Source organism: Sprattus sprattus (genome assembly GCF_963457725.1).
Source record: "Sprattus sprattus genome assembly, chromosome: 3".
Taxonomy (NCBI): domain Eukaryota; kingdom Metazoa; phylum Chordata; class Actinopteri; order Clupeiformes; family Clupeidae; genus Sprattus; species Sprattus sprattus.
In genome coordinates, this window is record NC_137922.1 from 9,147,446 (window position 1) to 9,164,602 (window position 17,157).

The following is a 17,157-nucleotide window of genomic DNA, read 5'->3' on the forward strand; positions in this document are numbered from 1 at the left end:
TGTATTCATATATCTATTTATTTAAAATTGTTGTCCCTATTCATTGTATTTATGTCATATCATGCCTCTTACCTCATATTCATTGTACTTAAATATCATATCATGACTCTTACCTCATATCCATTGTACTTATATATCTTATCATGTCTCTAACCTCATTCATAACCTCTATTACTACCTTCACCTGTACCTGTATCATATCTGCACTAATGACCAATTATTGCTGCCAATGTTACTACTGCTCATACCCCCCATATATCTTGTACTGTCATATCATACTGTATATATCCCATCTATTTATTTTTATATTACCACTATGCAGAATACTCTGCACTCTTCTGCTATGGTTCTTCTGGTTAGATTCCGTTGCATTGTACTTATATCATATCATGACTCTTACCTCATATTCATTGTACTTATATCTTTTCATGTCTCTTACCTCATTCATAACTTCTATTGCTACCTGTACCTGTATCATATCTGCGCTAATGACCAACTATTGCTGCCAATGTTACAACTGCTCATACCCCATATATCTTCTATTGCTACCTGTACCTGTATCATATCTGCGCTAATGGCCAACTATTGCTGCCAATGTTACAACTGCTCATACCCCATATATCTTGTGCTGTCATATCATACTGAATAAAAAAATGCTATACAATACATTATCTGTAAGGTTGTGAGTGTGCAGTGGTAATGTAAGTTGATATTGATATATTGATATATGTTTTTATTCAGTCACACACAGTAACAACAAACAAGTTCAACACAAATAGGCTAACTATACATTCAAAGTGACTGAAAAGGCACAAGCTGAAGCATAATGATTGTATTTAAGCCTGTCCTGTTTGACCAATTTAAGCTACCCATCAACATATGCATTTTTTTTTTTTTTTTACAAGTAATACATGTAATGGAAATAAAAAAACAAACAAAAGAATTGCCTCAAAAAAGTTAGTCACAAGAAGAGCAATGCAGCAAGATCCCAAATAAACAGCACAAAATCCTGCATACATTATGGACACTTGTAGCCCTCAAAAATGGCTTTAGCTACCATCCCTTTGAAAACAAAAAAGTCTTAATCTTAAGAAAGTAAATGTTAGCATCATTCCATAATGAAATTCCAACAACAGATATATATCTCCTTTTAATTTATTTTTTGGCATTTGGTACAGTACATTTACGGACATCTCTGAGATTATATTTTGCCTCTTGAAATGAGAAAAACCTTTGTATGTTTACTGGGAGTTGGTTTGATTTAGCTCGATACATTATTTTATAATATACCAGATCATTACATTTCATAACAAATTATTTCATAAACAATGGGTTAGTGGGTGCATAATAATCAACCTTATTTATTATCCTTATGGATCGTTTTTGTAAAATAATGATTTCATTGACAGTTGTTTTATATGTCAATCCCCAGACTTCCACACAATATGATATGTAGGGAAGTATAAGTGAACAGTAGGCTAAATAATATGTAAGGCCTTATAGTTTAACATGCTTCTTGATTTGTACAAAATTGCTATCATCTTAGAGATCTTTCCTTTGATATAATAAACATGTGGTTTCCATGTTAATTTATGGTCAATGACCACTCCTAAAAATGTTATCTCGGTCACTCGTTCAGCATCACTTATTTTTAATTGAATGTCCTTACCTATTTCCTTTTCGATTTCCAAAGACCATGAATTAGTTTTTAATTGTTCTATTGAGTGACAATCTATTAACATCAAACCAGGTTTTGAGGATTTCTAAATCTCTTTCAATAGAAGTCAAGAGTTGCTGTAAATTATTACCCGAACAGTAGGCTACATGTTTGTATCAGTTGGATTCGTAGAACGTAATAAATTACATTGCTTGACCGTGTGGCTATTTGTCTCTGTTTTGTTATTGTTGTTGTTACCGACCACGAGAATGAGTAAGATCTTTAATACAAGTCTCAACAACGTTTATAGGTTACGTGTAGCTATTTGTTTTGTCTTTGAATGAGTTGTCGTCTTTATAGTTCGCGTCCTAAGTGAAGCGCGCTTCATTCACAAAGTGGCGACTCTCGCCCACTCGAATTTTGCCTGATTCGCGTGAAGCGAAAATGGCGACTCTCTTTTCATGGTCTTCTTTTATTTTTCAACGACTGAATCATTGAGGTTATTTTAATTTCTAAATGCTGTAACTTCAATTCAATGAAAAAACATAATTTTAGTCAAGCGAGCACCAAGCAGCAAAATCCATCAGTGAAGGATTTTTGTAAGCACTGTAGCGTGCAGGGGGTCGGGCAGCTTCCGGGTGTGTGTGTGTGATGTAGCCTAGTAGTTCGCATAATTCTGCGGCCGGTCTCAGAATGTTGCTGTCTCCCTTTTTGTGTGAACTTTAGCATGCATTACTGTTATCATTTTAGGCTATGTGTCATGTAAAAAATGCCTGTGTGTTAGTTTCCCGTTCATTAGCTTATTTGGCCACAATTACTGTCAGTGTTTTGCAGCGATTAGATTTCCCTGCTAGTTGTATTTGTGGTCCAAAGTACTCTCCACCTGATGTTCTGTACGTCATTAGTTAAAGGGTACCACGCACAAGCATTGTCAAATGTGATCCTGATCAATGCCATTGGAAATAAACATTATTCTAAATTACACTTCCTTTGGCTTCAGTTCAGATAATAGAAGTGACTTCCAATCCAATGACAACACGCACACAAAACAAAAGCAATTTCAGCTGCAATCATAAAATGGACTTTTTACAGTTCAAGTTATCAGAAGTGAATTTCGAGCTGGAATTGTTTGCTTTTAGAAGTATTGCATTTTCGAGATGAATAGCAAGCTCAAAGTGAAGGTGAAGTTAAGATAAAGTAGTCAAGTCGACGCCTAAAGATGCCCGCCATAGTGTTTTCACTTTAGTATGGTCAGTGAACACAAGAGTGCGCTACAGCCATAAATACCGTTGCCGTGTTTGTGTGTGTGAAAGAGAGAGAGCGTAAAAAACACTTTAAAGTTCCTATTCTTAATAAAGTTTCATAAAAAGTTTTCTCTCAGCATACATCCTCCTGAGAAAAAAAAAGTCGTGATCGATTTGAAGAGTCTTCCATTAGACAAGCTCTGGCAAGTTGTCCTGCAGTTGCGTAATGGGTAATTTGTGTATGTAGTTGAAAATAATATGCCACTGGGGCCACTGTATATAGTAAGACAAATATTATAAAAGGATGTCAAGAGATCTTGGATATCTACATCCTTGTAAAGTCTGATGCGTTTTAATTAATGATGCTCTCGGAAACAGGTGAGAAAGTTGTGCTCAAGAAGGAACACAGAGAGAGACAGAGAGAGAGAGCGAGAGAGAGAGAGCGCGTTGATTTTAGTGATGTAACAGGAAGCCACTGTGGTGGATCTCTTACAAGCTACATCGGCTCCAGACCAACACGCCTGCCATAGACAGTAGTGGATTGCCCACTTACAGACGTCGTATTGGAATCAAGGTGAGGAAGCAATATTGTTTTATCCTTAAATTTAACTTCTTAAAATGTTTAATGGTGTATTCTGGCGCTGTCATTCAGAAAACATGTGGGAGTTATCGACTTAGTATTCTGCTGGTCATTATATTGGGTAGATCCCAAAATATAACGAATAGGATGTGAAGCACTTTCAGCTCTGAGCTTAGATATCGCCAGAATTTGTACTTTCAGTTCTAGAACAAAATCCCCACACACTTGGGATAATATCAGAGTATTATTGCTTTTGAATAGAGCTTTCAACTAAGAAATGATAACCTAGTTTCAGGAAAGTTCCACTATAGGACAGGTAGGTTGAACTACTAAAATAGTGAAATGCTTGTTTGGAAGCTGATTTTTACATTTGAACATATAAGTGTACTGACAGTCATAACAATGTGTCTTTCCCATGTGAGGTTTAGCTTCACTTTAACTAGGCTACTCTTTGCTTCTTTTATACACTGAATAGTCAACGTAATGGCCTTATTAAGCCTATTTTTACCTGAACACCTATGCATGCTGCCTGTGAGTTTCTCTGTATGTATTTTTAATTCAATGTTAAATCTGAAGCTGGCAAATTATTTAGGTAGGAGCACCCTGCTGTTCCTCAGCTGACCGTGACCATGACCATGCTTAACAAGACATCTGTGTCTCTGCCTCTAAACATATGAAAATCGCTGTTGATTTTTTGGTTTTGCTTAGAGGTTCGTGTATTTTTACAGGAAAGTTTGTTAAGGGTACAGCCAAGTTTTTGATAATAACTATTGTCCTTGATGCAAAAAACACGGCTTCCAGAAGTGATGGCCATTAATAATATAACTCAAAGCACTCTAACGCCCTGTGTGGAGGGAAAGTGTGAGAAAGAAAAATGAACTTTGATTTTTTTTGGAAAAGTGTTAATGTCATTTGTTCCCTATTGCGTGACACCTCTTAATGGACGCTGAAATCACCACTGTTGAAAGCTCGGCAGCGCTGGAGCAGACCAATTATACAATGTTTCCACAAAACCATAAACAACCTTTATGGTTCCCCACAGTGAAAGGGATTGGCATGACTCTGCTTACTGGTTAGCATAAAAAACGGTCCCGCTGACTCTGTTTGAAACCGGGGAAAACAGCTCCACGTCCCCGCCACTGTCTTTTCTCAGACTCGCTTGACCCGCTTCGCGCCGTCCCCGCTGGATCTCTGTCAGGTCTCCACGCTTGTCTTCATGTGTTTCATAGCAGGTCTCCCGCCTGGCGCAGCTTCGCGTTGAAGGTTCACAAACAGATCTGATGCAGTCATTTTAAATCTGAACCAGCCCTCACTGCTTGGATGGGATTTTCTTGAGCGGTGTCCTCATGCACTACAACACAGTTCCTTAAGAAAAACTGGGCAAATGTGGCTAATGTACTGAATGAAAGGTTGGTTGTTAATTGCATTAGGCAATATGTTGTTGGAGTGGTTTGAAGATTCAACTACTGTCAATACTCCATTATTCTCACATATGCAGAAGAAATTCTCACATTAGAAGAAGAACCACAGATCAAAGACTGATGATGCAGCAGGTTGAGTGCTGGTTGAATATGGGTGATTAGTGTGCTGACAGTCATTAGGTGCTCCTCACTTTAAGACAAATCTGTGTGTCAGAGAAAGTGTGCCCAACAGTGGGAGGTGGAAAAAGAGACACGGAATGGTCTGACATCCCTGGGTGTTTCCCAAGTGGACATGAGTTAAACAAACTTTCAGGGGCTGACACCAGCTTCCTGATTTACTGAGCTATGCATGGCTCCAGTTAGGGCAGGAGAGAGAAAGTGTGTGTGTGTGTGTGTGTGTGAGAGAGAGAGAAAGAGAATGTGCGTTGAGTGTGTGTATGTGTAACTGTGTTTGTGTATGTGACATTGCTCCATCTCTATCCTCTTGTCTAAGACTCCACCGGAAGGCCAATGAGTTATCAGGTTTCGCCCCTCTGTTGTTCCACGTAGGGCAGAGGACTTTTTCCCAGCACCAGCAGGCACTGTTCTTGCCCTGCCTCTATGCCTGTGTGTCTCAATGAGAACCTACGACCCTCTCACACGGAGGTCTCAATCTGCTCCACAGGCGGGTTTGATGTCCCATGCCATAGAAGGGAATGGAGGTCATGTTCCATAGGACTTAAAGGCAGAGTCCTCGATTATAGTGAAAGGTTGTTGATGTTTGAGCCTGAAGGGACATTCAAATGACACACTCCCTCCCATGCTTGTGAGGAAATGCTTTGATTGGCTGGAATAGAGTATGGCTCAGTCCGAGCCACATAGTTGTTTCTCATTTACAGGGCCAGGACTGCACGAACATTTGCATATCTGAACGCTATTGACGTGTTTCCATAAGAACTGCATTCCAGAGCTGGCCTCCCATCTGTGGATTATATCTTCCTTCCCTCTCTGAGTTCTGTATGTTACGTTCTGGTAAACATGGATGTTGTGGACCTAATGGGCCACTCTTATGCTCTTGGGGCCACATGACGGCCCCATCCTGACACGTCAGTGTTGTCTCCTCCTCTTTCATCTCCCTCGTCTTCATTCCATCCATTCAATTCAGTTGTATTCATGTTTATAATAATAAACTTTATTACAGGCTCAAGGCCCACATGGGAGATGTACAATATAGCACCTTTATAGCACCATTGGCATTGACATAGTCTCAAGGAGCTTTATGGACTGAATTTAATTGAAGTAAATTGAATGCAATGGAATGAAGATGCAAAAAGTCCGGCTTCTCTCGTCTCCCTCGTCAAGCATCTTCATTACATTCCATTCAATTTAATTCAGTTTTATTCATGTCTGTAGCACCATTGACATTGACATTGACTTTACAGTCATGTAGTAATTTCCCAAAGGCTTTTTTCCAAAAGGGATTTACTGCATAGTACACATCTATTCCCATCAGTAAATGTGCTTTCTGGGTGTTGATCCCACGACCTTGGTACTGATAGCAGTTAACCCTGGTGTTGATGTCTACCATGAGCACACGCTCACGTTTATGCCATGAATCCCATCCGGTACAAATGCCAATTAGTTTTAATGTGCGCCCAAAATAGCCCCCGCAATTGAGTCAATGTAATCTGTGGCCATGGCCTAATGCATGGAGAGGCCATATTAGAAGACGAATTAAGATTATGAAAAGAGCTGGCTGGAAATTCAGATGGTTATTGCAAATCCCCCCCCCCCCCCCACCCCCAACAATAGTGAGTGGACTATCTCTATGTCAGAAGGATCTGTTGCTGGGCTGCCAAGAGAGCCTTAAGGATGTGATTTATAAAGCTTTAGGGCTTGTGCTTACACAGATATTCTGCCTGCTGTGAGAATTAGTCCCTTCTCATTTAGTTAAAGATCTGTCTGTGCTCCGTTTTAAAGGTGATTTTATTATTAAAGCCATCATTAGACTCTTATGCAGGTCTGATAGGAGGCATAATTGAGATTATTTTAGCCTTCAGGTATTATTAGGGACATTGCGTCCTTCACAAGGTTGTTAATCTTTACACTCGTTACACTTGTCAGTGACATCACTTAGCCGGGGAATGGTGATTGATGGAGAAGTTCCTTAAATTTAAGGTCACAGGTTGAGAGACAGTATATGTGGTATTAACATCTTATTAACCTGCTTACTGCCAGTATATATTTGTGTTGGAGCATTGGCATGGTCTAGGAGAACATTGTTTCATCCCAGTGGATGAGCACAGAACACTGTGGAAAGTTGTTGGAAGGCATTTTCTGACATAATCACATTTTGAAAACATATTACTGCTTCTGGTGAGGGATTCTCCTTGTCTATAGCCTCGATTTCCACACCACAATCTAAACAGCCAAACAGACTCTTGGGAAGCTCTCACTTAACTGAGATGCTCCAAAAATTATGCAGTTTGGACGGGTGCCCTGATGTCAGGTCCTTCTGTGTATGAGTTACACTCATTGAAAAGGCACCAAAACCACATCCCCCACAGGGACTTATTAGGACAGCGGATCTACTTGAGTGACGACTAGACCAGGTCTGCCCAGAATTCCATTCTTTGGGTGTGGATATTTCTGGCATTCCCGATATGCAAATATGCTCTTTAAAGGGCCAAGACAAAAAAACATTTTTGGGTAACATCCTCTGTTTGCTCATTGTCTGTCGTCTCGACTTCTTGGAAGTCTGTTCAGTTTCAGCTGTGGGAGACAATACCCAGTGGAAACTGCTCGCATATGGCTGCAGTCATGTGGTTTGCAAGGAGAGAGACAGGAAATGTTTCAAGGCCTGAAACAAAGGAATCACATAGTGGCTCGTCCTCTGCCGCTGGCGATGCCAAAAGCTCTTGATTTAAAAGGGAAGCAACAGCAAGGCCACACAGATGTCACAGACACTTAGGCCCAACTTGGAGATGCACGCGTGTTTCCCTGTGGAAAATATTTTCACGGACGGCACCAAAAGAAATATACCTGTGTGTATACTAGAACTCAAGTATAGGGCAGAAGAGTAGGAAGTATAGGGCCCTTTTAGAATTGTTTTTTTTGCACAACAATCTAAACCCAGACAGTCAAAGTATTTAAAGAAACTGATTACTTAAAATCATTTAATTTACTAACTCAATCATTTAAAGCATGAATTATTATTTGATTTAGGTACAAGCAGGTCAAGTATTATTGTTTAGGTAGGCAATAAAGAAAATCATATCTAGCATTTCTCAAAGCTTACCTTTGTTCAGTAAAACTACCTTATATGTGTCTACATAATAAAATTGCTACAAGAATGAAAGGAAGAACAGTGTATTGAACATCTGATATCTGCAGAGAAGACAGAGACACAACCGTTTGACCTCTTTAGGTGGTTAACGATGCTTCTAGACTAGCTAATCAGTGTCACATTGAGCGCACAGGAACACATGCAAGCAGTCAAATAACTCCATAACTGTTACCCTGACCATACTCTTAAAATGACCTAAATACCATATCTGGGTAAAAAGCTGTTCTGCCATGCATGCACACAACTTGATTTACCATACTTACAGAGAATAAAAACATTGGAAAAGGGAAGCAGCAATGTCGGTCAGATACTGTGATGCCTTTGCTTGGACTGGAGAAGGAAGTGATGGGATCTCATATTTGTTTGTATTTGGCAATGCTGCCATCTCACAACTACAAGGTGATTACACTGGATAGGCTGAGGTTCTTTGATATGAAAAACATCTTTGTAAAGGATCATGGGAATCTATTTCAACTTCTCAAAAATATTGGCACTCAAAAACAACTGAGTTACTTCTTCAACTTTCAAGATATTAGTGTTAAGATTGACTGGTAGGTTTGAATAAGGTTGGTGTTGGCATGGGATGGGTTTATCCTAAGGGGGCACTGGCCTATTGGTGTCATACCAATACCTCCAGATTTTAAGATATCAATATTAAGATGGTCTGTTAAGCTTTACATCAAAATATGATCTGGCTCTTGTAGTGTGATGACAGACTAGAAGGAGCCTTTGTGGTTCAGAAGGAGATGGAGCCCTAGAGGACACCTGAGCAGTGTGAAACTCACGCTAATTATTTCACCTCAAGCAATGGAGCTGTAGTTACAACTATGTAAATTAGGTTGTAGTCCATCTGGTGGATCTAAGCTCTAAAAAGCTATGGAGCAAATCATAGTAATTGAGTACTTTGTGTTTTGGATGGGCCCGGCGTCATGTGCTTTGTGGCATGCTCATCATTATGTGGCCATTGAAAATAACAGTTTGTGGGCAGGAGAAAGCATGTTAAATCATCAGCAGGCAGCGACAAACTAGGGCCCGTTTCCTGCTCAGTCCCTCAACGCAGTCAAGTTCACCATACTGACAGCTCCAAATGTCTAATTGCTAGAGCCATGGGCACTGGGATATGACCAGCGAATTTCTTTTAATTTCTGTCACGAGCACACTGCGGAACCCCACCTTCTTCATTTGTCAAACTTCATCCGTCTGCCTACACATAGTGACAGTAAGCACCGTCAGGGGTTTAAGCTGGAGTGATGTCACAAAGTGCGTGAAGGTGTGTGTCAGGTTGCCATGGCGATGGAATCAGAAACAGCTGTTGCGACAGGAGACCTCGGGAAAGGGGAAAGTAAGGAACACGGAGTGATGTGTTTGTGTTTGTGCCTTGTGGACATTTTTGTAACCTCATACTCTAAGACATCCCCCCCACCCAAACCCACCCACCTCCTCACCACATTACCCATAATAAGAACTATTTGGGGGGGTTTGACTAAACCAACAAACCCAAATCAGAAAGAATAAAATATCACCAAAACAGCCAAACAAATCAAACCCTTCAAACATCTGAGGCCCTTTCGCAAACCTGGCTGGTTCTTGGTGACTCCCCCTGTGAGGAAGTCTCAAAACATCTGAAGCCCTCTTAGATTGGAGTGATTGGAGTAAAAACTAAACAAACAGACCTCTTGCCTCTCAGTTCTGGTGATGTGCCGACTTGACCGGCTCTCTTGCAGTCTCCGCGTCTGTCCGTCCCCTGACAGATTGGGTTATCATGACATGCGTTGTTGGCCGCCCTCCACAGCCGCTGGCCCGCGTTGCTTTGTTGCTTACCACGTTGCTGGTGGGAACACCAGGCCACAGGGTCATATGTCCCCAACTGTTTGTAGCAGGACATGAAGAGTTTCCTCGCTCTGGTCCAGTGCGATCAACAAACACTGGAGCGATCACATAACCTGGGCAATGCGGAGGCTCGGGGCGAGTGCTTGCTTATTAAAACAACAGTCTTGCGTGGAGGAATGTGTGCGGGTATTCAGCACAGCTTGAGCAGAAGATGTGTACAAAAAAAAGCTATTGAGTCCAGTGACCTGCAAATGAGATGAAAGCACACTGGGTTGGAGGAATTTATGGTAACACTTCACTCTTGAACCCTGGCAGAAACATGTTATAAACATGTTATAGCAGATGTCACGCACATCATTACCAATGTCCAATGATTTGACAATGTCAATGTCAATGTCATTAACTGTAATTGTCATGGCAGCTCTCGGAATTTTCTATGCCATAACAGCTTAATGTCACATGTCATGAAAATGACTGATTTTGATGACATTACACTGTAACATCACTTGCCATTGATTGGTATAACTATTTAGAACAATGCCATGATAAGATTATGACATGGTTATGTTAGTCTTATGAAGCAGGGTTGAAGTAAAGCGTTACAGAATTGACTGGGTGTTTCCTGTCTGCTAAAGAACAACACTCTTTTCCTTCTTATTTTGTCTATGGGGTGGTACTCCCTGTGTAGCGGTTCTTCTCACCATCTCTCACACAGGCCCCAAACTACACCCAAAAAAAAGCCTTCTACAAATTGTTTCTTTGAATTCTGTTGAGTAGCTCTATCATGTCATAATGGAGCTGTCCCTGTACAATACTGGCTATGTTACTTGACCTTACTTGACTTTACATAATTGAACTTAATGCACTCAACTGAATCAATGTAAATATTTTTTTATGTATAATGCAGATAGTTATCTATCATTTCTTACTTTAGGGATGAGGGAAAGTGTTGATTTATGAAAACAGTGGTATAAACTTCTGAAACATTTAGCTTCATTCCTCAGGTTTCCTCTTCCTTTTCAGATCTGGCTGTGTTTTAGCCCAGCGTTTGCATAACAGCCAAACAAAGATGGATTGCTGTTGGATGGTCCTACTTCCTTTACTGTCTATGGCCCCCAAGGTACAATTATGTGCACATTTATTTTAATTAAATATCTTTGGCAGTGTCTGCGATGTCATGTTAGTACAACCTTTGCAGAGCCTTTTTTATTTAGCTAAAACAGTGGTGATGGCTATGCTCAAGGATTGTTTATCTGTCTTTATCTCCAGTCTGGGTCACATAACCTTCCTGTAGACTTCAGTTTGTTATGTAACACTTTATTTCCTTAGACTAGGAGTTTGTATATGTTTATGAGTGCATTGCATGGCAGTGTAAATAGTATGGCATTTGCTATCTATGTAATCAGAAGTTGTTGGTGCCGTAGTGATGATTAGGTAAGTAATAATACTAATGACTGACAGAGCTTGGTTCCTGATTACAGGTGTTCGTTGTGGCCAACGAAGAGGAGAATAAGACAGACATAGGCACAGAAAGAAATCAGATTGTCACTGCTCAGTTCAAGTGCTTTCAGAAAATCACCAAGGACACGCTTCTCAACAGGAGAGGTAGGAATATGTAATCCATGCATTTATTTCTTCATGACTAGACTACTGCTATGCTCTCCTTTCCAGATGTAGGAAAAACTCAGGAAAGACCCTCCAACTAATACAGAATGCTGGTGCTCGCACACTCTCACCTCTACTTGCCTCTCTGCACTGGCTTCCTGTCAAAAATGTAATTGATTTCAAAGTACTCCTTCTAACACACAAAGCTCGCAATGGCCTAGTTCCAAACTACCTCAAGGAATGATTTGTCCCCTACGGCCCACCTAAACCCCTTTGTTCCCAGAGTGCAGATCATCTTGTAATTCCAAGAGTATCAAAAAGCACAATAGGAGTCCACTTAGCCCCCCTCCTGTCGAATAGTCTCCATTTGAGAAGCAAACACCCCAGTCTAGACTAAAAAAAACGTTCTTTAGTGCATCCTAGACACATCACTGTTGAGCCTTCTGTGTACATGGATTTAGTCATGATTTACACATTCTCATGCACCCTTTCTGCTCTACCGTGCGGAGAAGGTTGTGGGGTATGAATGAGATAAGGCCACACTGGATTTTTGAAGATGTCTCACCCAGACAGGCTTGCTCCCCTCCTCTCACTCACCTGTTTAGGTCAGTGTGGTGACTAAAGCCCTATATTTACCAGTGGCATTGACAAAAATCAAGCAGTCAAGTCAAGGAGATGGTTGGAATGCAGTCTGTTTCAACCCAAACCTGGGAACTTCATCTAACCCCTAAGTCCCCGATAAATAGCATTAGAATTGAAACATCTTGCCCTGTGCAGATTGCAAGACCAACAAATTACAATAACACAAGGTTGATGATTCAATTTTGAATGTTTCACCCAGCCACCCCTCAATCCTCCTCCCTATCCCACCTAAACCCCTCTCTCCTCCACTACTCAACAGGATACTAATACCTTCACAGGCAGAGTTCATTTTGATGAACGATGTACCGGCTGGGACTAATTCTGGCTGGTGTCTCTATCTATTAATATCTTCTTTTTTCCAAATGAAAGAGTAATTTGTTTTAGCCACAGATGACAGGGAGGTACTAACTTTAATACCCAAGTAGAGGTCCTCATTTGTATCATCCGTTTGGGGATAGCGAGACACCTTACCTTTGTCTGAACTAATCAGCATCAGTGCAGATTTCTTTCAGAATAAGTTTCAACTGAATCTGAAATACAAGACGGATAGTGTTCTTACTTCACATCCAGAGCCCAGATTCACGTCAGACCCGGCCAGCTGTGCTTCAGAGTGCATCAGCCCTATTCTGGCGTTGTGTTTTGATATTTTTTTTCTCTGTAATGTTCCCCAGAGTCAGGGGACTCCATGTGTACGAGCACGTGGGACGGATGGCTCTGCTGGGACAGTGTGGAGGCAGGCCTGACCTCGGAGCAACACTGTCCAGACTACTACGGGGACTTTGACCCCCTAGGTAAGCTCCCCCACACACATACATACTGTACATACATGGTGTTGACTGTAGCTCAACTGGTAGAACAAGATGCTAACAATACCACGGTCATGGTTTTGATGCCCAGGGAGCACTCATATCGATAAAATGTGTATCTGTACAATATTGTTAGTTGCTATGAAGAAATGTGTCTACTAAATGGGCAAATTGTAATAGTCATGCAAATGTGGAAAGGGTCTTGATGCAGGTTGATGCAAGGTGCTGTGACAGGTAAAAGTAGCCTTGGGTGTCCTGAATTAAAAAAAACACCATCAAGAGCATACAGTAAACCTGACTAATCACCATTTAACAGTCTAGAGATGTAGAGCTCCTAGTCACTGTGGATATATACTTAAACCATGATACTCTGTACATTACCTTCATGCCATTCATCTCAAAACTCTAAAAATGTCAGTCATTCAGTTTTGGAGAGATGCCGTGTGTTTTAATGAGTTTTCTCATAAATGGCTGAAGTAGGTTGAAGCATACTTTACCCGTTGAAAAGTTTAACCATGTCTGCCTTGTGTTTGTTTCGCCTTCAAACATAGAGGTGGCAACTAAGATCTGCACAGAGAAGGGGGAGTGGTTCCAGCATCCCTCAAGTAACAGAACTTGGACCAACTTCACCCGCTGTCATGCCCATACCCACGCCACGCGGAAAGTAAGCATCACAGTAAAAGATAAGAGATTTCACAGGGTTGTTTTTGTTTCTTGTTCTTATAAGTGGAGCAGAGTGGATATATAGAAGACATGCAGGGCAGGGGGGGCTCCGGTGCAGGATTGATAACGCTGATCAAATAGATCTCTTACATCACGCCATCATTTCCACCATTGACTTTTGGAAACGCACACAGTAACACCACAATGGATGGATGGTCTCATAACCACGGATGAAGGGAAACGCCCCATGCAGGCTGAAAAACAATGCATTGCTCTAGGAAGTGGTTCATATCCGTAGCATTGGGATTCATATTTTTGTTCTATTTTGTACATTAGTACATTGTATACAGGCCCGGTTCTGAAGGGGTAGCAACGGGAGCAATTGCACCCGGGCCCGTGTGGAGGGGGGCCCGTTCTATTTGATCCTTTCTGATGTACCGAGTGTGTCTCTAACAGCACAAGATGACTCTGTGGCCTGTGCAACGCAATCTCCCTATTGGCTGTTAACGATTTATTTTAAAAAAATGTATCAAAACACATGTATCACGCCCCCCTCCCCCCGTGGGAAAATCGCGACGCAGGCTGGTTAGTTAGACTTACGCGAGCCTCGCAGCCTGCATTCTATCAACGAATGTTACGAGATGAGGTTACTAAAATATTCTGCATGTCTACTCAGTTTTACAGTGCTTCCCAAGTAAAGGTTTGAAAAGAACTTCAAGCTTCAGACTTTCTGTTAGGGAAGCTGTTATCTATCTGCAGAGCAAATGTCAGGCTCATACAAAAACATTAACGTGAATTAATTGATGCTAATACCTAGCACGGTGTCTATAGGATTTCCCATATACGTTTGCATTAAGCTAACGTATTTTCTACCACAGTAAAACATGCAATACTATGTGATTGTTTTTAGAAAACGAATGTTACGTGATGAGATTACTAAAATGTAGTCTGCATGTCTGCTCAGTTTAACAGTGCTACCCAAGCAAAGGTTTGAAAAGAACTTCAAGCTTCAGACTTTCTGTTAGGGAAACAGCTTTCTATCTGCCAAGCAAATGGCAGGCTCATGACAACACGCGCAACCTTTGGGAGCATGAACTGCACTGAGTTTTTGCGCAACAATTAACCCCAACCTGAAGCAAGCAGCCGCCTTTAGTAGGCTAAAATGTCGGGACGCAAATCCGGTTCGCTAAAGAGAAAGGAAAGTAAACGGAGGAGCGAATGTACAAAAAAGGAGGCAGAAAATGCGAAGAGAATTTATACATCTTGGCTGAGTAGTAGGCCTAGTAGACAAACGGCAGAGGATACGGGCCCTGAGACAGATGTTGGCGCATCCACTAGACTGTCTGCGTTGGCTGTGTTGTCCATCGAAAACTGCACGGCAAGACAAGTGGATTACAGTGACATAATCGCCATATTTGCTGCGGCCAAGACACACGACGCATACAGTTTTAAGGTAGGGCAATGGGGAATCAAGACAGTCCGCTGCGGCTGCATGCTTTCAGCTCAGTTGTGTTGATGTTGTTTAATTGATCGGATATAGACTCGTTTTTTTTGCGGGGGGGGGGGGGGCTGGCTGTGCGATGTTGCACCCGGGCCCAGGATAGCGCCGGACCGGGCCTGATTGTATATTTGTTTTCCACATTTACTCAATTATAATTATTTATCATGGACCAGTACCTAAGCTATAACAGCTGTTAATATTTAATCATTGTGCTATCATAAAGCACCAGCTTCATAAACAGTGAATAAACTTATCTTTTCTTTATGTTGTCTAGTGAAGCTAATGGCTCCTCTATGTTCTTTTTTCCCAGTCATTACTAAATCAGTACTACTTGGTCCTCATTGGCCATGGGCTGTCACTGATATCCTTGTTTATAGCGCTGGGAATATTTTTCCACTTCAAGTAAGTCTCTCAGGCAAACCTAATGAATATCACATGGCCATATTTCCACAAGTTTATCAACATATACCGTGACATGCACAGTTATATGGAACCGTGCACTATAGTGTTGAAAGCTTTTGTTCAGCTACAGTGATCTCATTCACCACGTATCATAAAACGATCAATCATTTTTTGTTTGTCCTTTTCCATTTTCTAATAGGAGCTTAAGTTGCCAAAGAATAACGCTCCATAAAAACCTATTCATGTCCTTCGTCTTAAATTCAGTCATCACCATCATTTGGTTCACGGCAGTAGTCAACAATGAGGATTCAGTTCGGCAGAACCTTGTGAGTGTGTTAAAGAAGTGTGGTTGTTATTATCTATACATTACAAACAATGAGTGAACTTACTATGTCTGTTTTTGTATTAATTATTAATAAAAATGTATATATTTATTTTGTATTCAGAGGTTTAGTGGAGGGAGCATGAAGTAGTCTGTGGCTAATAGGGAAAAGTTGGTCAGAACCATAACTACGTATACAATAGGACTACCTATACTCTACCTATACGATTGGACTACATATACGCTGCCTATATGATAGCACAACCTATACGCTGCCTATCTGATAGGACTACCTATACGCTGCCTATATGATAGCACTACCTATACGCTGCCTATATGATAGGACTACCTATACGCTGCCTAGTATATGATAGCACTACCTACACACTGCCTATACGATAGCACTACCTATACACTGCCTATATGATAGGACCGGCACGGCTCCTTAATGCACCTTCACTCTGTGATGAGCCCTGCTGGATGTTTGTCAGGCTGTGGCTGAGGAAGAGTTGTAAGAGGAAAAATCTGTTACATGGGAAATTTGAGTAAGGAGTAAAGGTAGAAGTGTATAGAAAACTGTCATCTATTTTCATTTGTCTCTCAGATAAGCTGCAAGGTGTCTCAGTTCCTGCACCTCTACCTACTTGGCTGCAAGTACTTCTGGATGCTGTGCGAAGGCATCTACCTGCACACGCTAATAGTGGTGGCGGTGTTCGCCGAGAAACAGTACCTCATGTGGTACTACCTGCTGGGATGGGGTAGGTGCACCTAGCCAAGAGTGGGGTTACATTACAGTTACTGAGCTCATAACCCAGAGTGGGCTTACATTACAGTTACTGAGCTTTAGAGTGGAGTTACATTACAGTTAATGAGCTTTAGAGTGGAGTTACATTACAGTTAATGAGCTTTAGAGTGGGCTTACATTACAGTTACTGAGCTTAAGAGTGGGCTTACATTACAGTTACTGAGCTTAAGAGTGGAGTTACATTACAGAGCTTTAGAGTGGAGTTACATTACAGAGCTTTAGAGTGGGCTTACATTACAGTTACTGAGCTTTAGAGTGCGGTTACATTACAGTTAATGAGCTTTAGAGTGGGCTTACATTACAGTTACTGAGCTTAAGAGGGGAGTTACATTACTGAGCTTTAGAGTGGAGTTA

At 41.2% G+C, this 17,157-nt stretch overlaps 1 protein-coding gene across 1 annotated transcript in view; it reads left to right on the forward strand.

Annotated features, from left to right (window-relative positions):
* The first annotated feature begins 11,103 nt into the window (after window positions 1-11,103).
* calcrlb (calcitonin receptor-like b) overlaps window positions 11,104-17,157 on the forward strand; it is a 12,708-nt gene continuing 6,654 nt past the window's right edge. Inside the window, exons 1-7 of the mRNA XM_080835894.1 lie at window positions 11,104-11,177; window positions 11,539-11,662; window positions 12,976-13,095; window positions 13,662-13,774; window positions 15,585-15,676; window positions 15,876-16,002; window positions 16,603-16,756. Of these exons, the coding sequence (XP_080692020.1) occupies window positions 11,127-11,177; window positions 11,539-11,662; window positions 12,976-13,095; window positions 13,662-13,774; window positions 15,585-15,676; window positions 15,876-16,002; window positions 16,603-16,756 (781 nt within the window). The 5' untranslated portion in view covers window positions 11,104-11,126. The remainder of the gene's footprint in view (window positions 11,178-11,538; window positions 11,663-12,975; window positions 13,096-13,661; window positions 13,775-15,584; window positions 15,677-15,875; window positions 16,003-16,602; window positions 16,757-17,157) is intronic.